Source organism: Gopherus flavomarginatus, chromosome 5 (assembly GCF_025201925.1).
Source record: "Gopherus flavomarginatus isolate rGopFla2 chromosome 5, rGopFla2.mat.asm, whole genome shotgun sequence".
In the NCBI taxonomy this organism is placed as follows: domain Eukaryota; kingdom Metazoa; phylum Chordata; order Testudines; family Testudinidae; genus Gopherus; species Gopherus flavomarginatus.
The window spans coordinates 15,016,490-15,038,714 of NC_066621.1; the positions used below are offsets into that span (position 1 = coordinate 15,016,490).

General features: G+C 49.0%; 1 protein-coding gene across 4 annotated transcripts; it reads left to right on the top strand.

Annotated features, from left to right (window-relative positions):
* Positions 1-455: 455 nt before the first annotated feature.
* Positions 456-17,685, top strand: NUAK2 (NUAK family kinase 2). Of its 4 annotated transcripts, none has more exons than XM_050955596.1 (7): positions 456-701; positions 7,890-8,010; positions 10,284-10,435; positions 11,945-12,010; positions 13,867-13,986; positions 15,012-15,144; positions 15,267-17,685. In XM_050955596.1, exons 1-7 carry the CDS (start codon positions 498-500, stop codon positions 16,391-16,393), a joined length of 1,923 nt encoding a protein of 640 aa, XP_050811553.1. In that variant the 5' UTR covers positions 456-497; the 3' UTR covers positions 16,394-17,685. The 4 variants fall into 4 exon arrangements, with proteins under 4 accessions (XP_050811553.1, XP_050811554.1, XP_050811555.1 ...); XM_050955597.1 differs by lacking the exon at positions 456-701 and adding an exon at positions 1,380-1,447; XM_050955598.1 differs by lacking the exon at positions 456-701 and adding an exon at positions 2,443-2,510.
* Positions 17,686-22,225: the final 4,540 nt, after the last annotated feature.

Here is a 22,225-nt window from a genome sequence, read left to right on the forward strand (position 1 = left end):
TTCTGTCTCTCCTCCAGTACCTTTCTGCACGTCTCCCTCTCCCTTTGCTTGTCTATATTTCTGTCTCTCCTCCAGTACCTGTCTGTCTTTCTGCCTCTCCTCCCAGGGGTGCTGGAATAATGTTTATACTGTGTGCGCGGGGGGTGCTGATGATGGAAAACCAGGGAACCCCTGTCTGTGGTGTATGTTATTACTACAGCAAGCCAGGGAGTGCAGCAGCACCCCTAGTTCCAGCACCACTGTCTGCTCCAGGGCCTGTCTCCTTCTGCCAGCGCCTCGCCCCATCTCTCTCCCTCTCCCTCGCTCACAATTGACACCTTTAGCAGGGAGCCCTTCGGGGCCGGTCACGTGCCCCGAGGCGGCCACTAGGCGGCGGGGGGCGGGCCCGGAGCGGGCAGGTTTGTAGCATTTATTGGCCCCGTGGCGCCGCTGCCGGCAGAGGCTCGCTGCTTTGCGCCGCTCACCTGGGCTGGAGAGCGCTGCGCCCTGCCCCAGCCATGGCTCTCGCCCCGGCCGAGGCGCTGCTGGCCCCCTCGCTGGCCGAGGGGCGGACCCAGTCCCCCAAGCCGCTGATGAAGAAGCAGGCGGTGAAGCGGCACCACCACAAGCACAACCTCCGGCACCGCTACGAGTTCCTGGAGACGCTGGGCAAAGGCACCTACGGCAAGGTGAAGAAGGCGAGGGAGCGCTCCGGCAAGCTGGTAAGTGGAGCCGGGCGCTGCGCCCTGCCCTGCCGGGGGCATCTCTGCTTCACCCGTGCAGCCCAGCCCTGCTTTCCTGCATCCGCCCGCTGCGCCGCAGGGGCGACCCCCAGGGCTGCTCCAAAGGGACGGTGCCATCCCCCGGGTCTCCAGCCTTCCCTCTGTTCCTGGCCCGGAGAGCGGCCTTTCCCTCCAGCGTTCAGGGTCTTCTCACACTGGTGCTTTGCGCCTGTTTGGTGTAACGACTTCCTCACGCTTGATGCGTTTACACGGGGCACGGGCACTGCCCGCCTTGAGCGCGCGGCTTGCTCTGGATGCAGCTGCAGTGCCGCTGCTGCTCCCCTTGCGCGTGCGGCTGCAATAAGCCCCTGATTTTGGTCTTGTCCCGTTTGCGCGTTAGTGCGCAGTGCTGCGCTGTGCGCAGGGCAGAGCGAGGCGTGGGCTGAGCCAAACTGCCTCCAGGCCTTCAGGTTCAAGGCTACACTAGTAATGGGGCGGGATAACCGGTTGCTGGGTGCATAGTACGTGACTAATTACCAGAATGTAATTCAAGGGATGGGGGTGAAGGGGAAGGGTTGCTGTAATGAAACCTTAGATCGTGGTGGAGGTGGCTGTGGTAATAAAAGTAAGGCAAAAAAGAACTGCAAAGTAAATCTTATTTGGAACAAATTAAATGAGGTTGCTGGCTCTGCCACTTGTCTAGACAAGACCTAGTCGAGTAGCTTTGCAAAATCTACTTGCCCAGGGTGAGTAACTCTCGTTGATGGGAGACAGTAAAATGATCAGGCTCTGCTTCATGGTGTGATCTTGACTTCTGCACCAGTACAAGTCTAGATGTTTTGCTAGTGGCTCTATAGGTGGAGTAAGTGAGATGGTCACAGAAAGTCCCTTTTAAACGTTTCTGTGACGGGGGCCCTCTCGGTGTGTTGGGATTATAAAATTAACAGCACCTTGTTGTTTGTGAAGTGAGAGGCTGTGTTGTGCAATAAAGAACGCTTCTGCCAGGGAATTTATTTCCTCTTGAAAGGGAAGGACAAGCCAGCCAGTACTCTGCTGCTGTATTTACTGTAGTGGCTGTAATTGATCTGACATGAATTGCCTGCCACTGGTCTGCCTTCATGGCCTGTGCTAATTTGAAATGCAGAAAGGCACCTCTCTTTGGCTAGGGTTTAGGGGAGCCTATTGTCAAATCAGCAGGGATTCTAAGCTCTCTCCTCTCTCATAAGGGCCTGCCTGACTCTAATCTTGCCTATCCTGGTATAAAGCAGGAGTAACTTGACTGAAGTAATTGGAACTGTGCAGGAGGCGAAAGGGGCAGATTCTGGCTTTACACTAAAGCTTTAGATACTGCATGCAGTAAAACTGCTTGGTGCTCATCGCAGGCATCTAAATGGTTAGGCTGCCAACAGATGACTTGCGTGAGGGCATGCATCCCTCTAGAAACCCTTTCTGAGAGGTGTAATGTGTGTAGGTCCAGCAAGATCTGTGGTTCAGAGAACTTGGTCCAGCAGTTGCATTATGTTACTACACCTTAGAGCACTATTGAGTGGCTCTTGGGGGTGGGGTAGGGGTTGTAGAGGAGATCACAGCTTCCTCTTGCACACTTGACAATCAAAGACTTGCTCCTGAAAAGAGGTTTGTACACATCCAATAGTAGAGAACAAACATCACACTCAAGTTCCCCCCCCCCCGAGTTTCGGTTGACTATGAAACATATAAAATCTAAGTGGTGCAGCATGTAATGAACTCTATACACCTCTAAATTGTCTCCTCAACCCTGATTCCAAGTGTGTCTGCTTTCACTGAAAGGTTAGTTCAACTTTATGGTGTTTCTGCTGCTCTCGAACCAACTACAAGTTTTTAAGTTGTGAGCCTATCCAGAAACTGTGAGTGAAAACACACACACTGGACTTTTTGGTGGTGAAGCAATATAGACCAATACTGCAATTTGTCTGTCTAAAATGGGATAATGTGTTGTAAATTTCCCTGTGGTTGGAGGCCAACATTCTATCTTGAGGGATTTTTTGGGGAGGGAAATACTAACACAAAATGGATCAGCTACAAATACTGAGTGGACCTAACCCCCAAGGAGCCTCTCCAAAAGTCTAAAAGGCAAACTTAGACACTTGCTCCTTGCTTGGAGTCACTAAGGTGCGAGAGGTGATCCATGGAAGACAGATTCATACACACAAACCCACATGATCTCGTCTTATGTGGGTAAACATCAAGACATTAACTTCAATAACTCAACTGGCCTGGCAAAGCATCTATGTTCAAGTCCCAAGGAGAAGGCGTGGGTGGGTGTGAGATTCAATTATTAATGTGCCAGAATGGCACGTAAAGAGAAACAATTGTGCTCTGACTTGCTAGAATTCTAAATGTATGGTTTTCCTTTCCTTGCGTAACATGAAGTAGTTCTTGACTGACTTAAGTAGGTGTAATGCTGGCAAAAGAAATGGCCTGTCTGATGGCTCTGGAGTCTCCGAATCTCCTGCATAACCAGGACTGTGACAGTGCAGTCTCCCACATCTTGACCTGGAAGGAGCCCTTTAGTTGGGAGCTGGAGAAGAAGGGTTGGCTCAACCTCTGTAGCCCACACACCACTGGACTTCTCCCAGAGTACCCAAAAGCAGGTGTCATTGGGCTTGTCTAATCTAATACTTTGGAATTGAACTCTTGTCCCAAAGAGCTTATGTTTGTATAGTGCCTAGCATAATAATGGCCTTCTAGTGCTGCCATCGTAGAAATAGCATATGCAGGCCACCAAGCCATCCCTAGGTGTAGGTGACTTAACGAGTTCATATGTGAAACTATTCACCTAGAAGCAAGTGCCCGTGTCACAAAGCCCTCTTGTGTTCTCTTCCTAACCCCACTTGGCAGTAAAGAGAGTTAATATTTGTTCATTTTTAGTGGCTTCTGCTTCCTAAATAAGGTGTACGAGCATATAACTTCATGTCAAGGACTGTGAGCGATGCTAACTGTATTGGCAAGAGTCACAGGCCTATGGTGTATTTCAGTACTTACACTCTCTCTCACCTCTGGCTAAGCAGAAGCTGCCTCTGTTGGTTTAACTAACTAGTCAACTCTCCCCTCCCCCCCACACTATTGGCTAGCCCATTCCTTCTCTTATCTCTAGTCCTCCTGCTTAGACTCAGACCAATCAAAGCCGAACTTGCAGTCTTGTTTAACCGTGGAGCTGGTGTGTGGATTTCAGTTGAGGGTTTGTAGACTGCATGGAAATGGTAACGTTTTTGTGTGAAATGTTAATTTTCTGCTATAAATATTTCTTCACCTGCAGGGTTCTCATGCCCTGCTGTTAAGATGTAAGAAGAAGTTAGTGTGTTTGTGTGTGTGTGTGTGTGTGTGTGGTTTTTTGTTCACTAAGAATGTCTTTCCTGACCACTTGGAAGCTTCCCTTCCGAAGTAACTGGGATGCTGAGTGTGGCTGGCTCTTGCCCTTGTTTTGATATGAAACTCCCAATAGAAATGCAGCTTAGGGGCTGAGCAGTGAGCCTGCCTTCTGCACCTGTTTGCTCTGCAGCACCTGCCCACAGGCTGGGGGAGAGACAGGCTTTTAGTGCTTGGGTTTCAGCCAAGCCAAACAAGAGGCTTGAGTTTCTACTGTACTTGCCTGCAATGTCTGACAGATATGTGGAGGGGAAAGGGGCACCTGGAACAGTTTTTAAAAATAGCTAAAACTTCCCTTTTGATCTTTAGTAACAAAACAACACTGGACTTCTCCATAATGGGATGGAATCCATAATTCACCAGGAATATGATATTGTGCTCACAACCTGGAACAGCTTTAAAAGCACTTGATGGGCTTGTGGCTTAGTAATGTACCGTTTGTCACCTCTTTGAAATACTCTTCTCCCCCCTCCCCCTGAAGCATAATTAAACCCTCCTGATTCAGAACTTGCTTTCAGATCACCAAGTGGTGATGGCCAGCAGAGGGCCTGGTAATGTGAAGTGCACAACAGATTTGGAGGCTCTCATGTGCCCCACAGGATGTTCTAGACATGCATGCTCTGTTATTTAGGTGGCCTGAAGCTTGAAGCGAACAGAGCTGGCTGTCTAGTGTCCATGGCCAGCCCTTAGTGACACATGTGTGTGTCTACCTCCTTAACAGCCCCACCAGAGTGGGGCATGAACAGGCTATGGAGTGTGAACTACTTGACTGCCAATAGAGGTTGCTTCAGCTTAAAGCTGGGAGTTGGCACTGGTGTTGCCCATGCTGTACTTGAGGAGGTGGGGCAGGAATAAGAGAAGCTGAATAGCATGGCTTCAAGGCAGCACTAAGCTAGTCTTGAAAGCTAATGCTGGAGCCCAACAACTAGACAAACCGTCTTGTACAATAATAGGCAACTACATACACGAGACTTGAGCACAGACTGTGGCTTCTCCTTGCTGGGAAGAACTCTTAAGGCACTTAGCTGGATGCCATAGCACTAGCCTATCCAAACCAAAGTTGGGAGGTGAGCAGCATGCGGGTTGGCGGGGTCGGGCTGGGAAAGAGACAATTGCTGCTAGCTGTTTACTGTAAGCCTGATGGGCTAGTGCTTGATGCTGTGGGAATATTGGCTTCCTTAATGGGGATGGGACATAGGCAAGTGCGTATGCCCAACTGCATCAGAAGCCTTAAGATTCCTTCATTTTCAGAGGTTTGGTTGGAGCCATTCATCTGTCTGCTGGGCAATAATACTCTTACTTTGAGACCAAAGACGCGTGCAATGTAGTCGCTCTTCAGTCAGCAAGCGCAAAAGCTGCTGATGCAGCAGGTGGCTCTGTGTCCCAGAGATCATCAAGCCAGGCATTCCAGCCACATGGCTCTGGGGGGTGAATGTCCAGCAAGTGACTCATAATAGGGACTTTGGGATCTGGGGGGCAGGCAAGCTAGCTTGTTGCATAAAGGCTTTCAAGCAGTTATGCACACCCAGATAGTGGAACGGTGAGACAGAAAGGGTTAATCTTTAACCCATGAATGTAGCTGAGAGGCCACTGAATGGGTGTCCAATGCTCATGTCACTCTTGAGTAGATGCCTTCTGTATTGTTGGATAACAACTCTTGGATTTGGGTTTTCACATCCTCCCAGGCCAGAGTTTGTTATGGCTTATAATGCTTGGGTTTAAACCCTCTAACTGGGCCAGCACATGACTTCCACATGCAAGAGGAGAATATTAAGTGTCAATCTCTGACCTGCTGCTGACCCCATGTGCCAGTGCTTGGCCCCACTTACCTAGTCCAGTGTAGAGCAGGGAGATGCTTCAGGGTGTGAGAGAATCTGACCTCTCCTGTACACCTGTCTAAATGATCCCTTGCACAAAGGGACTGATGGGGCAATCTAATGCTTGCTGCTCTAGCTGTCAATGATTCATTATTAGTGATGTGACAAACTGACAGCTGAGCTAAGCCAATTTTGGGAGATGTCACTCTGACAGCACCAGATCACGCTTTGCAGGGGAAAGAGATGGTGACATAACAGGAATAGCAGTGATGCAAAGTGTGTGGTACATCTCTTGTGACCCCAGTATGCGTGAGGAGCAGCTAGCTGGAATGCATGCACCTCATTACTATAACCTCCCAATCTGCAGCATGTTCAAGGGAAGGAGCCAGGTCAAACCTGACTTGGGAAGAGTCTAGGCAGTGGGACACTACTCTGGCAGGCTGGGGCGGAGGAAGAATGCCAGGGAGGCATTAGGGCAAGCTTCTGTAGTTCAGTAATGGCAGCAGATCACCTGTAGGAAGATTGCCTTCTTCATTAAAGAGAACTCTAGCCCTGCACTGACCCTGGGGTGCAAGGCAAAGCTGCCCCCTCCCTTCCTTGTTGCTGGGAGACCTGGCACTTTGCATCATCTAGGATCCTTTTACAGGATTAACACTGTTCCGCATTCTTGTCTGATAGAAGAAAAGAGGTTCTGCTGGATTCAGTTGTAAATTCAACCCAAGGAGTATATTGTTTCTCTCCAGCCCCTTTGAAAGAGGATTAGGAGGCATCCATTCTCCAGCACTTACTTTTCTTTCTCCTCCCCTCTTTCTCTTTCCTCATAGAGGAGCATTCATAATGAAGAAATCTGAGCAAACTCTGGCTGCTGCTGGCAGTTTGTATTTTCAGCGTGCCAGCCAACTGGTCCCGTTTCAGGGAAGTCCCATGTTTACTGCTTGTGCCTCTGTCATGTGGGGAACATTAGCAGGAACTTGCTGATGACTCCTTGAGTGCCAAACTTTCTCTCATCAAATCCAAGCTATCTGTTCCTCTGAAACAAACATTTCTGGATAAACAAAGAAACCTGTTTTCCATCTGCACCAAACCAAGATGATGTTTATCTTACAAGTCATGTGTACAGGTCACATTCCATTCGCTGGCTGTAATGTGCTGGGCAGCTCTGGGGTCAGACACTGTTCATGTAATGTAACTAACAGATCAGCCCCTTGCTACCTTGCAGGGAAGCAGGGTTCATGCTTTCTGGTGGGGGTGGCAGACCTCGCAGCACTCTTGGATTTGTGGCTAGTGGGAAGTAGAGAAAGGAACAGCTTTCCAGGGAGACAAGGGCGTTTTTCCTCCCCCAAATCATTCTACAGTGAACTAGACATCTAGAGCAGTTCTAACTGGATTGTATGAAGGGTAGCGCTAACCCAGATCACTCGCATAGAGCTTTGAGGCATGGGGTCCAAAGAGGTTTCCATTTGTAACAAGCACCCAACAAAAGAACTTGCCAAGACAGAGCTTAAACCATTGAACTCTCTCCTCAGTAAGGCTGTCAGTGTGAAGGATGGTCCTGTTAAAGCACTGGGCGAGGACTCTTGGGTTCAATTCCTTGCCCTGCCACAGACTCCTTGTGTGACCCTGGGCAAGTCACTCAAATCTCTGCTTCCATTCCCCATCTCTAAAATGGGGACACCACTTCCTTTGTCTATTTTAGACAGCAAACTTTTCAGGGCAGGGGCTCTCATGTTCTGTATACAATGTCTAGGACAATAAGCTTCCAACTTCTGTCTCTAGAGGCTACCCCCATGCAAATAGATACATGAGCTAAGGTTTCATCTGCCATTGTACTAGTCTGGTTACTCCAATCCCATGCACCTAGTAACTGGTGAGTCTCCTATCTCTCATTTCAATGAGAAACACTCTGCAGGAACCCTGCAGGCTCCAGCTTTAATGCTTCCTTTATTTCTGTTCTCGTTGACAGGTTGCGATCAAGTCAATCCGGAAAGACAAAATTAAGGATGAGCAGGATCTTGTCCACATCCGGAGAGAGATTGAGATAATGTCATCCCTCAACCACCCCCACATCATTGGTATCCATGAAGGTAGGCTTGGCTAATGTGGATAGATGGGGGGACAAGCGAGGATTTCACTCAATCCATAACTTAAACTGGTCCATGCAAGGAAGTAACCTTCCTTTTAAGCATCTAATTTATGCTTTGTGTCTCACTGCCAACTAGCCTTTCACCTCTTGCTGTACTTAGTGCAGTTGACATGTTCCTAGTGAATCTGCAGAGCTGGTTAACAGCATGTGGTCAGACTTACTTTTGCTGTGTCTGCATCCTGCCAAGTGCAATATGTATTGAAAAGATCTTCCCTGGGCCTTAACATGCAATGATGCCCCTCTGCACCATGAAACTGGCGTCTGTCACTGAGCTGCTCTGAACAACCTGAAAACTTGGGAGAGGTAGACTCTGGGATGAGTGCAGCTGCAGCCCTAAATGCTACCCCTGGAATTCATCTGCCCAATACAACATCCTATATGGATGCAAAATCCTGTATCCAGTTGGTAACTGCATCATGTTACATCACACTGAGGGGTGCTGCAACTTGGCTGTCTCTGATGCAGACTTAAATTGCCTGTGAAAGCTAGCTGTGGTGGGGAGTTGAGAGGGGCTTTGAAGGTTACTGGTAACCAGGCATTAGATTATAGAATTCCTTCTGGGGTGGGGTGGGGGAAGGGAACTAGGCAAACCTAAAATTTAAGCAAGCAGCTCTCCATGTAGATTATTCTGGGTGTCCCTCACAAGGACTCTCCATTTCCCATCTAAAAACTGGGAAAATATTGCAAAACAAGCAGGCAGAAGCTACTCGCTTATTGCTCATGCATGGGGCACAAGCAGGTGACTCAGCAGCCTCCAGAACAGCCTGCAGTTAGGATCTCAGGCTTCTGCTGATCAGCTCTTGGATTTCATCCTTGTTTTGTGTACAAAATGAGGCAATCAGGTGGTAGGAGGGGAATATCTGCTCTAAAAATAGCCTCTTCTCTTCCCCTACATTCTGAACAATGCAGAGAACAAAGGCTGGAGAGCTTCAGAAGCCTTTTTTAGTCTGCCTGCCCCACAAACGAATGCTGCTTTCAGCAGAAGCATGGACTGGCTAGCCTGGAGGATATGGAACCTTTCCTCTCCAGGTCCTGCATTTGAATTCCAGCTCAGCCAGTTACCACTTCTGACCAGCAGCTACCTGACAGCTGTCTAGTGATCTACATGAAATGTACCACCAGCTCCAGTTCTCACTGGCCCAGTGCCAGCATTGCAAAGCACTGCAGTAGTCATTCTAGTATGAAGACCAAGCTACCCTCACTACTAGAGTTCTCCTTTCCCCATCCAAGTCCTAACTGGCCACTAGGAAGCTTGTGCTGCTGCCCAGGCTGTCTTATGGACCGAGGGCTTTGGTCTTCAGTGCTGTAAAGGCACCATTCTTAACGACCACTGAACTTGGGTGAAAATTTGCTCTCAAATTCTAGTTGCAGTTAAAGCCACCCAGAGCAAGTCTCCAGTCAGACTGGTCTAGTATCATCTGAATACCTTTTACTTCCTTGAGTCCTTGAAACTTGTATTTAATATCTGTCAGCTGGCTTTGTGGAATTTTTATAGCTTTATCATGCGTGGTATAAAACTAGGTGATAAAGTCTGTATCACGCTTTCAGAAATGATGCATGCAGTATCTCAAGGTTTCTCCTCTAAACACAGCAAGAGTACTGGTAGCATAACGTACGCTGAATGTTTGTATTGACTGAGTCATTCTGATCCTGGCCTCCATTATCAGAATCCAAAAATATCACTTCTAAAAATAGCTGAGGGAAATCGTGCATTTCTTGGCTAAATCTGGCTTTGTGTAATTGATTCTGAGGGTATAGTGGGCTACACCCAATCTGGAACCATTGCAGTTGTTTTCCTTGTCATCAGGGCTATTAAGGACCACTGGCCACCTTTGTCAGCTTGGAATCCTTTGTCTCATGTGGCCTGTGGTAGTAGATCAATATAGCAGCTACCTAGTGTGTCGTGTACAGCCCCAGTCTGCTCAGCAGAAGTCTGGTTATACCCCCCAGCAATAGAACAAGCACGTATGCTAAAGCAGTGGAGTCTAGATGTTACCTTTTGGGCTCAAACCAGAGACTGCAGAAATGGGGTGGGTAATTCTTTTTCTTTTTTTTTTTTTTTTTTAAATTGGACTAGAAGGCAGGGACCAGGATGCCAGCTGAAAGCAGATGCCAACAGGACTCCTCCATGTTTGAAGGCACTGGAACTCCTGAACATATTTGAATGCTCTGTGGCATTTCCTGACCCAACTTTCCCCTTTTTGTCCCATCTAGTGTTTGAAAACAATAGCAAGATCGTCATTGTGATGGAGTATGCCAGCAAGGGAGATCTGTATGACTACATCAATGAACGGCAGAGGCTGACTGAGCAGGAGGCACGACACTTCTTCAGGCAGGTAGTGTCTGCAGTCTACTACTGTCACAAGGTAAGTGAGCATCTCCCAATCTGGGCACCAGGAGGGCAGGGGGCCTCTCCATGACCAAATTGGTGCAAAAGGTGATACTTGTCCACAGCCATAGTCTCCAACCAGACCCTTACCCATGAATGTTAGTCTTACTCCTATGCACCTCTCAGGCACTGCCTGGTGGGATTGAAGCTGATATGATGATACAGCAGCATAGACTGAAGGGGTACGTTAGTCAGATTAGATAAAACTACCCACCCGCAGGAGTGCAACTTGCTAAAGAATATCACCTGGCTGGCTGACAAGCTCACTCTCCCGCACTTCACCTTGTGCTCTAGCTGGGTCCAACCCAGCATCTTTCTGCCCCCACCCACCCCCAAAAAGACCTGTTCATCTAATCCTTGACTCCGTGCACGCTCCAGACAGGGAGCATGCAGGGTGAGTCCTGTGCTGGTGCCTACCTCCTGTGTTTAGAAGGGAATTGCAAGCTTCCCTTGGGGAGACAAGGGTGCCTAGCTCTGGCATGTCTTAATGCTAAAGTGCCGTGCCTTTCTAGCTAAGTCAGTCACCGTGTATTCATTCCAGCCCAGCCCCAGTGTAAGGGAAACACCCAGAGCTGTCACACAAGTTTTAAAGTAAAAACTAAAATAGCCCTGTTCAGGTTTCACTTTTCATAGTGTAACTTCTGCATCAAGCCCACGTGGGGAAATAGCATGCAGGGACACCTGGTAAAAGAACTTGTCTGAACCATCCCAGTGCTTGTACCTCCTCATGCCCAGAAGACCTGGAGTTTCAGGTTCTTGCTTATGTACGACCGTGGGCAAACAAGTTCCAGAGGGACTGGTCCCCGGTACAAATTTCACACTGGCTTAAGAACAAGTCACTGGACAATTGGGCCACTTGAGCTGGGCAGTTTATCAGCTGCAATATGTAGCTGCCAAGATTCTGCAAGTTCTGCACTCAGATCGTGGTCCTCTTCAGAGATGTCCTGGAACAATTTATTTCAATGTGGGTTGTGGGTGCTCAGTAATTCTTACAGCCTTGGCAGTTGCTCGTAAACTATACAGGTGCATATCCAAGCACCAGGGCGTGGGTGGAATCAATGGGAAATATCTGTACAGCTAGTCTAGATGGGTTACTTCCAAGCAAATGGAAGTGCTGAAAGGCCCAGCACACATCTCTACCCATTCCTGGCCCGGTGGTGGTGGTGGTGGTGGTGGCACCCATCACCCGGAAGAATAATAGTTCACAGCCTAATGCAAAAAAGCACCTCTGATGTGAAGTCACAGCACTTTCCTTTTGGCACCCTATTATGGGAAGCAGCTTATACTTAATCTCCTCTCAATTACTGGGAATTCGTATCTTGTTTGAGCTTTTCACAAGCTTGGATATAAACACAACCTGTCCACCTGCTGCCAGCATATCTCGAATATAGGCTGTCTGTGAACTGCAGTAACATCCCTGCTGTGATTAACTCTCTCCCCTCCTCAAGCCAAACACCAACTCCACTTTCTCTTCCACCCCCTCTAGAATGGAATTGTTCATCGAGACCTGAAGCTGGAAAACATCCTGCTTGATGGAAAGGGAAATGTTCAGGTGAGTGAGGCTGACAAAACCCAGTTGCATTTTTAAACAAAAACAGTCTGTGTAAAACTCACTAATTCTCCTGGATTGCAGCAAATTTATGAACTAGACCAAGGATTCTTGCACAGAGCATGGCTTCATTCCTTAATGGATTGGGCACTGCATGTTACCATGGCCACTTAGACACTGGGAAGACAGAATGTTTCTCATAATCGTCCTCAGTATGCTAACCTTCCATGCATTTGGGGGAGGGCTCTGGCCATTTTTGAGTATTCATGGGATCAGTCATACATGCCTGGTTCTTGGTAACACTGCATTCAAATAAGATTTGAGACTATTGGTTCACCACAATAGCCTTCTACTTCTACAGCTATGGGAGCTATCCCCTAAACTGCTCACTGCTTCCTCTGACCATGCAGTGTAGGAGGATGTTCTGAAGTGGAGTGTGGCTGGTCAGTTTGGTCAGCAATGGAGGATTATTGGCTACCAGCAAATCCATGATAGGGAGTGGGGGGAGATCCTGCCAAAGTACTCCAAGGCTTAGATTGCTCCATAGCAGCAGAGTGCCCATGTCATGTCCTTGCCATTCAAAGGACCTGCAGTGCTGGCAGTACAACTGCTGCCTGACCTTTTAATCAGGGTTTGACTAAGATCAGCAGCAGGGCTTGATAATGGCAGATGATTCCCAGAAACTTTCCAAGCTACCAAAATCGTTGTTGCTTATCTCATGGCTGGTAAACAAGCAATATAGAAACTAGAGTCCAGACAGTGACACACCTAGCCAGCTTGGCACTCGAGGGAAACCACTTCATAGCTTAGAAAGGAGGAAATGCCAGTTTCCAGTAAAGAGAGGGAATTTCTAAGCTTGCTTCCGTCTGAATTTATTTGCTAGAAGCTTAAAATCCAGCTTTCTGGGCTAGGCTTGAGCTTCTCGTAAGAATCAGCTTTTCCTCCTTCCTATCAGATGACCTCTACCAAGTGCTTCACCTGCTACTGTCTTTAAGCAACACTTTTTATTTCTGGCCTCTGGCTCTGTAGCATGGCTCTAGCACTGCTGCTGCACAACCACCCAGGGAGTCAGTGCTCTCTCCTAAGGGAGACAGGTACAAACAGAGCAGGGACTTTGTACAGTTAATAATAAACAAAGCCCTGTAGGCTGTTTATCTTAACAATAGGCCGTTCTGCAATTGCAGACCTGCAAGCATGTACTGTACCTTCTGGTTCACTGGATTGGTCATAGTCTTGATAAAGATGATAGGCATTTGTTGATAGTACAACTTAGCTACCATGGGGCATGCCAACAGGGAGAGCAAAATCACTGAACTGCCTCTTGAAGCTGTCAGACATACCAAAGCCTCAGGTACAGATTAGGAAAGCTTTTCTGCATGAAACTTGTCTTCAGGGAAGTCCAAGAACTACTTCCAACAAGTACGAACATGCCTCCCCTCTGAGCCTAATTGAGTGACTGCTGTCACTCCCCAGTGACCCCTCCTGGTCTTGTACTAATGGCAGGTTCACGCTGCCCTGTGCTATTGAAACCTATGTGCAGCGTAGGGTCTGAGTAGATCAGAGGCCCTGCCGATACAAATGGCTTTGAGTAGGGCAGGGCTGCAGATCCAGCTTCTGAAGTGGAAGATCAACTCGATGCAGCATCTCACTTCGTGACCAAGGGAGAGGGAAAAATATTCTAGTGGTGAAGCTGCAGTGGATACAACCTAGGCTACTCTGGCCTTTTTTTAGCAGTTTGTAGGGTCTTCTCTTTAGTTTCATAACACTGTTGGACAGCTACATCTTTCCCCCCCTTCTAATTGCTAACATTAACCTTGGCTTCACAAACAATAACAATTAATCTCTCTCCCCCTCTCTAGATAGCAGATTTTGGCCTATCTAATGTCTACCAGCAAGACAAATTCCTGCAGACCTACTGTGGCAGCCCTCTCTATGCATCCCCTGAAATTGTGAATGGGAGGCCCTATAAAGGACCAGAAGTAAGTTGCATTTTCCTCTCTTAAAAAGTGCTGGAGTGGAGGGAAGCTTTCACCCCCCTTCCCCACCCATCCCATTGTGGAGTAGTGCAGGTGTCTTGCTATAATTGAGGCAGAGGAATGTCCCACTAGCTAGTGCAGGACACCCCTGATCCTTCTCATTCCTCTCTGCTTGGAGTCAGGAATGTCACTTCTCCTAAAAACCCAATAGCCAGAAGAGCCAGAGTGCCAATGTCTCCCCCAGGATGGTGCTCACTAACTACTAGATATTCTGGCCTCATTAATGGCAATCAGTGACTGTATGATCCATCAGACCCTTCATGATAGGCAAATACCTAAACTCAGCAGTGCAAAAGCAATTTATAAGAGTTCACATGTAGTTTAGCTCTGAGAGCCACTGTGGCCACGTGCACAGCCTGCAGCCATGGGTGGTGTGTATCATAGGCTAAGGGAGGCTGTGCCTCCCCCAACAGCTCAGCGTGGCCCCCTCCTGCTTGCCCTTCCCCCTTGGCCCAAGCCCAGGCAGCCCACTCCTTTTCAGGGAAGCAGGCTGGGGTAAGGTCGCTGCAGCTGGCTTGAGACCAGGACTCGAGCTTGGGACCAGCACTTGTGAATGGGGGGGCTTCAGGCACTGGGGCTGCTGGCACTACTGTCTGCCCTGTGCTTGGGGAGGGGGGGCGTGCAGGGGGCATAGTGCACCACATGCTTGGGAGCTGGGGAGGGAGCCCTGGCCAGGGACTACTCCACCCATGCCTGCAGTAAAGGAAGTGACAGAGCATTAGTAGAGACAATACATAGGAAGTGGCCTATGAAGTCACTGCTGGGCTCGCTCATGGTCTAATTCAGCTCCTCTACACTGACTGCAATGGGGTCACAATCTGGCCTGCTAAAGTGGCTCCCTGTCTTGGCCCTTCAGATGCTGGCAGTCAGAACCAACTCTGAAGCTCTGGGGTGGGTAAAGGGTGGAGGCAGAGCACATCTGGCCAGGATTCTGCCCTGTCTCAAAGATCTATTTGTTTGTTTTCCAGGTTGACAGCTGGTCCCTTGGGGTGCTCCTCTATATCTTGGTCCATGGGACGATGCCTTTTGATGGACAAGACTACAAGACCCTTGTCCAGCAGATCACTAGTGGGGAATACAGAGAGCCCACAAAGCTATCCGGTAAGCAGAACTTTATTACACAGCCTTTGGGTGGGGGGAGTCTCTCCTCTCCTTCCCTCCCCTGTGTCTTAGTCGGACACGTCCCACCCTATGGTTCTGACAGATCTTGTTCTGCCTCCTAGATGCCTGCGGATTGATCCGGTGGATGTTAATGGTGAACCCGGAGCGCAGAGCCACCATTGAGGACATTGCCAGCCACTGGTGGGTGAACTGGGGCTACAAGGTGCCTATCGGGGAGCAGGAGTTGCTGCGGGAGACAGAGTCCCCATTGGCCACGGTGGCGGAGTGGCTGCGGCGTTCCTCGCGGCCCCTCTTCGAGAACAGCTCCAAGGTGCGCTACTTCTTCAAGCAGCACATCCCCGGCGTCGCCCTGGAGAGGCAGCGCTCGCTCAAGAAGTCCAAGAAGGAGAATGACGTCACCCAGGCTCTGCAGGAGGTGGCCCTGGCTACAGAGAACCCCTCCAAGTCCATCCTGAAGAGGCCCAAAGGGATCTTGAAGAGAAGGAACTCCTGTGAGCAGAAAACGCAAGCTCCTGCCCCTCTGCCCATGGTGGCCACTGGCGACACAAATGACGACTGTGTGGCACAAACCACAGACCTGATTCGTGGCCTCTCTTCCAGGGGGCTTGCCTGCACCATGGATGCTGGTGCTGCAGCCCTGGTGGTGCCCAAGAAGGGAATATTGAAGAAGCCCCAAAAGCGAGAATCTGGGTATTACTCCTCCCCAGAGCATGCTGACTCCAGGGACCTTTTAGACTCCGACCTGGATGCCAGTGTCTTTGCTAGCAGTCTCTCCCCAGGCCAGAGCCCTGAGGGCCTTCCTGCCAGGAGGAAGGGCATCCTGAAGCACAATGGGAAATATTCCTCCAGCAACACGGAATCAGACAGCAACCCCATCAAAGGCTTTGGTTCCTTTAGCGAGGTGGCCTTGCCCAAACACCCTCTGGCCTCCCGAGCCCACCCATCCAGCGCTGTGAGCGAGGACAGCATCCTTTCCACAGAGTCCTTCGACCAGCTCGACCTACCTGAGAGGATGCCGGATGCAGGCGGGGGCATGCGCAGCTGCATCTCTGTGGACGACCTCCTCTGGCTGGAGGAGACAGAGGAGGAACCAGGGCGCAGGCTCCGGCGCTGGACTGTGACACACTGCCAAAGCCCCCTCAGGGACAGTTGCTTCTCTCTGGCAGACTGTGAGAATGTCACCGATGTCTACAAGCAGGCCATGGCCATCAGCATGAAGCTCAGCTGAGGAGCCCCAGCCTGCAAGCTGTTGCACATGCCACTGACGTCTCTGCAGATGAGACTGCTGTAGGACACCAGTGCCAGAACAATTGCACTGCCTTGGAGGTGGGAGAGCCTTCCCCATCTTGGCTGTCCCCTTGCAGGGCTGGAAATGCAGTGGTAACATTGGAAGTACTTATTTACATCTTTGTACTCTTCTGGCATGGGATGCATGTGGAGGAGGAGGGCAGGAAAGAAGGTTTTAACAGTGCCGAAGTGGCTTACAAAGGGTACGACAGAGTAGAGGCATGTTTAGTGAGAACACGCTACGTTGCATGAGAAGGTGGATGTAGAGTGAAAAGGAAGTGCAATGGGGTGAGGTATGTGTGCAAGAGTGGGTACCCATCTTGATCTGCAGGGAACTCTTGACGGACCAAATACCGGAGAAGTAGCAAGACTGGTCTTGTGACCACCTAAGAAACTGGAGTAACTCCTCGTGCAGAGTGGTATAGGAAAGGGTTAACTAGAGTGTCTCTAGCAGAACTCTGCAGACCACTTTTGCAGCTCTCTCCTGGACTCCCTCACTTCTCAAAACAGACTTAATCATCTCAAGTTAAGGAATAAAAAAGCTGAATGGCTTCAGATTTTATTTAATTTTTGCACTCTGCTGTGTGCTGCACAAGAGGATAGGGATGGGGCGGTAGCAATACAGCCAGGAAAGGGATCCAGACTTAGCAGGGCAATGAGATAAGAACAGCCACTGGCCTGAGAAGATGGCATTTGGCTTGTTAGTAACTGAAATCTAGGCTCTTAGGATTTCCTGGCATGTATGAGGTCCAACATCCATCCCTTCCCCACTCTGGGAAGCCTGAACTGGAATAATGCACCCTTTGCTTTAATCTTGTAATGTTGGGACAGTTACAGTTTTCTCATCTCAACACTTCAGGCAGAAGTGGTTTGACACATCAGTGACCATGGGTGTAACATGTATTCCAGGCTGATCTACAGCCCCAACCTTAACTCCTCTAGCTGTTTGGGTTCTGATGCATCTTGCTTGGGCCATAGTCAAATAACAAACTCCCCCTGCTCTCTGCAGTGGGACCCTGTCTTGCAGGTGCTTTAAATCCACTGGGCTGCAAGAGCATCCTCTGACAGACTGTAAGGTTAGCTATTGGCCTCTGGCTAGAGGAGCTACTCCACTCAGTTGGAGTTAGATGCCAAAATCCCTTGAAGCTCCTCTAAAAGTTACAGCCAAGGCCTGCCTCTAACAGCAAAAAGCCAGGTGGACCTAGAATCTGGGGACTTCAGAAACCATGATCTTAAAAAAAAAAACAAACAAAAAAAACCAATGGGCAGGTGTCCGTGCAGCCAACGTGAAGGGGGGGGGGGGGGGTTTTGAATTTTTTTTTAAAAAAAAGTGTATTTTTGCTTGTCCGGGGCCCTTGAGGGTGGGGAAAAATACTTATTTATTGTCTCATTAACACTGAATTGTTATGTAAATTAAAATGGCACTAGGTTAACCTGGCTCCAATGTAAAGCTTCTCAAGCACCTGTCAAAGGAGAAAAGCATTCTGTAGATGTGTGATCTTGAGATTCTACAGCCCCTTGCACTATCTTGCCATGTCTCTTCTCTGGCTCCCTACCTTTCCCAAGATGTGTACACTTTTCTCACCCCACTCCCAGAATGTGGTCCAGAGAAATTCATTAAATTAAATTAAAAGCAAAATGTAGACCTGAACTCTCGTCTGCCTGTCTGTCCATCTCCTCTGAGCTGTCCCACAGATCGTGGGAATGATTAAAGTTTTTTAAGACACTTGTGGCGTTGCCAGCTGGCGTTGGTGTTGCTTCAACTGGAGTTGCCTGTCAGAGGCGCCGGAGCAGAAGCCCTTCCACCTCTTGTGAGATGACATTCCAATTCCTGGGCTCCATGGAGTCTCCTTTCACACTTCTGGTCCCTCTGCTTCCTATGAAAGTACAGCATTGTGCAATGTCACATTGGCCATGGTGACAGCTGGGGTAGCGAGGCATGTGCTGGCCTGGGAGAGGCAGAAGATTCTTGCCTCACTTATCTCTGTTTTGGAAACTCTCCTTGAGCCTTAGTCTGTACAATGCATAACCCCCACTGCTTCCTTGATGCTCTGAACCCAGCACCCCAGCTGGGCTCAGCATGCACCTGCTGGGATGGAGGTTGGGGTGGCTGGGAGATGGTTGGCTCTAGCAGAAAGCTGTGGCTGAGAGCAGTAGAACACTAGAATAGGAACAGTGACAAGCCGAACAGGCTCCATCCTTCCATCAGTGTTTGGATTATTCCTCCATTTCAGACCCTGAAAGGAGGTTGAGCCTTAATGCTAGTTAATACATATATAATAACCACCCAAAGAAGCAACCTCACCACCTGTAGAATCAGTCTTTTGGTTCAGCTGGCACAGGTTCATTTAACTATGAGGACTGAGTTCTCATTCTGTATTAAAGGTCAAATTTCCTCCTTTCTTCCCCTGCAAACAGAGCTTCCTGTGTTCTGGCCACTCCAAGCATTGCCATCCTCCTTCAGGGCAAGGAACAAGTCTCACCCATCAACATCTTCCCGTCTCAACTGGAATTGGTCAAACCTGGCATATCCCCCCACACACCCTTCATCTCTCTTGCACCCACTGCACTGGAACTTCTCAGCTATTGCTTAATTCCTGAGATCATTCTCCCCTCAGAAGGCATGTGCTTTGTATGAAGCTCTTTGCTTCTCAAAAGCTGGCTGGAGTCGAGAAAGCAATGAGTGGTGCCTAGATGGAGGGCATTCTTGGTGTGTCACCTGTGTGTGCAGAAGAACTGGCTCTAGTCTAAGTGATTCTGTCTATTCACATACAAGTGGAAGAATGCAGCACAGACCACCCAGTCTCTCCATGCCTTTGGGGTACTAAAACATAGCAGCAAAGAGCCTGCAAGACATGTTAGTGAGAAGTGGCTGGTATCCTCTTGGGTGGGGGGATGACAATCAGTGTAATTACCAGCCTTCGTACATGGGGGGAGAATAGTGCGCTGAGACCACAGCAGCGGTGAGGGGATTATGCATGCCACAGGGAGTGCTCTGTCTAACCTGAACTGAGAGGGGAATTGTCCTCATGACAATCCTTTTGTTCTCTTTCTATGAGAGCGAGCCTCCTCTACCCAGATTTTGTCGAGCATGCAGCTCCAGCCTAGAGTTCCTGGGGAGGATTAGCATAAACCTGCTGCCTACAGTCAAAGGGTCAGGTGGAGGCTCTTGCTCTGTGGCACCTCTGCTACTCTCCATTCCTTTTCTGAGAGCTACTGTGTAGCAGCAGCTCACTCTCCTATCAGCTCTGCAGGAAGTAGCTGAAAGTGGAGGGTGACATGCTAACTTGTTGCAGGGATAGATGAAAGAGGCTGGGCCTTTGCTGCTCCATTGCCAAAGTCATAGGCTGTAAGAGTTGGGTCTAATTTCAGTTGCTGGTTTAGTGCCTGGGTTTTGATGGCCTGTCCCAGGCAGGAGATCAGACTCAATGTGTTAGTCTCTTCTAGTCTTAACTTCTGAGACACAGGGCTTTTTTGGCTTGGTTCTAACTTCAGCCAGGCCTCAAAAGAAACAGGCAGGGGGGTTGGAAGAAAGACTCAGGTTTGGGTTTAGGCCTAAACTTACAAGGGCTAGGACCTGTAGCAGGAACCACCATAAAGGGCTCTGATGTATAGGAAGTGCTATGCCCTCACACTTCAGCAATCAGGCCCTGGTTAGACATCTCAGCTTGGGCACCCACACTCGCTTGTCAGTTCTGTAAATGTAGCCAGTCCAGAACAGGGCTGAAACTCTAGCCTGGTCTTACCAGGCTGCAAGTGAATGCAGTGAAGTTGCAACCACATGTTCAGACTGACCCTAAACCTCTGACTGCCAGAAGCTGGGAGGGGAAGATGGGTGAGTCACTCCCCCTGATGCTCTGATACTAACCGCTGTTGGAGACAAGTTAGTGGGCTAGATGGACCATGGGTCTCACCCCATAGGGCTGTTCTTATGGTCTGTTTACACTGTAACTGAATATGCGGAAGTGATTGTTCACAGACTGGCTTGTATTGGTACTAAGGCTTTGGGCCAGCTCTGATGACAAGCATCAGCCGCTTGTGGGCAAGCTTGCCACCCAAGCTGAAAAACACACACATGCTTGGCAACTCTTGTGCTCCACCCTGCTGTATTTAGTTTGCATCATTCGGGGTAGTGTTTACTTAAGGGAATTTTCTACAACCATGAGCTGTCTTCTCAGGCTCAACACATAACTGACTTTCTTCAGAGACAATGTCAAGATCATAGTTATAGGCTTAAAATAGCATCCCCCAGCTGCATTACAGTAGCACTCAGAGGTTCCATGTGAAATCTGGGCACTGGGCCCACCCAAGCTCATCAGAGTGATCGGTTTTGTGGTTAGGGCTGGGATTCTGGTAGGCTGGTTGGAGAGGGCTGCCTAGCTAACACTAAAAACACAACCTAATGCAATCACAACCACACACAGACACTGGCACTTATTATGCTCCTACCGTGGGGCCTGATTGATGGAGATGGTGGCAGGCAGTACTTTCAGAGCACTGCAGCGGGAGTGTTTGTGCCATGTAGCACAGAATGTCTGAGATCCAGCTTTTGAAAGGAGGAGGAACAAAGATTCCAAGAGACGCAGGGGAGAGAGCAATGAACACCACCCATGCCACTGGAATAAATGGAGCCTATTGAGTTTGATGCAGAGCTCCTCCTCCCCTTCCCCTCTTTAGCTGTCTTAGTCCACCAGGGGGAAGGGGATACTCAGGTTCCAACCCAGAGTCATGATTTCACAGCATGATAAGGGCTTAATCCAAAACCCAGCACCAGGCTGTCAGAGCGTTAGGGGTCTGGCTTAGAATTTTGCATCAGGCATTGATGCCCCAGGAAACTGCCTACTCATCTTTAGGGTTTTTAAACTATTGCTGCTTTAAAAAGGACTGATTGAAACTTAAATGTAGCAGCAAAGGCTGAGATAGGATAATGTGCACACTGAGTGTCAACGGGAACTTCCCTCTTTATCCTCTTCTCCCCACCTCACCCGCACAACTTCATTGTGTTGCTCTCCTGCTACGGCACTGAAGTAGGTTTTATTAGTCTGTAAAGCACTGTAACATTTTCCCCTGAGTTTCCACTTGGGTTAATAAAAGACATTTCACATCTCCGCCCCTTACCCCACCACTCGCTGTTTAACGGAGGGTGAAATGAAACGAAAGAAAGACATGAATGCCCGGAATTTTTTTTCCTCTTGTCCTGTTTCATATGAAATTAACAAGGGCAATGTGCAATCCACCCCCTGTGGAGAATTCCCTGCATGCTTCCAGATCCATTAAGAAACTCAGGAGTGCTCTAAAGCCCTTCTGAGGACAGCCAGATTAACAAGGGCAAAGTCCCAGCACCCTCTGGATTTTTAGGGGGGGAGGGAGGTTGCTGCTAAACTTGTGTAACTTGGCAGTAGCCATCAGTCAGTGGAAATGGCACAAACTGCATGAACAGCTTTTGCTGCAAGCTTCTAACCGGCCTATATATCATGCCCCTCACTTCTGAATGAACCAGTTGGGCTAGGCCCCAGGGTATGCTCTTTGTAGGTGCAGCGCACGGCAGCAAGTTGCATCACCTCTGTGCCTCTTTCCCCTCCCACCTGCCGCCTGTTTAAGCTGTGCATTCTTAGGAGCAGGGACTCTCTTACTTTGTGTTTGCACAGAGCCTAGTGGGAAGGGGCCCTGACTTCAGCAGGGGCCTCTAGGCATGGTTGTGAAATAAATAATAAAGTAAAGGTGAGCGTAACATGCAGCCATCACTGGTACATTTATGGCCATCATCACCCTA

What these genes read in the sequence shown, in the direction of transcription:
- NUAK2 (XM_050955596.1), top strand. Translation starts at nt 498, where the DNA reads ATGGCTCTCGCCCCGGCCGAGGCGCTGCTGGCCCCCTCGCTGGCCGAG. An exon ending in CAGTCTACTACTGTCACAAG is followed by an intron (nt 10,436 to 11,944) that starts GTAAGTGAGCAT and finishes CACCCCCTCTAG; the next exon opens with AATGGAATTGTTCATCGAGA. An exon ending in GGCCCTATAAAGGACCAGAA is followed by an intron (nt 13,987 to 15,011) that starts GTAAGTTGCATT and finishes TTTGTTTTCCAG; the next exon opens with GTTGACAGCTGGTCCCTTGG.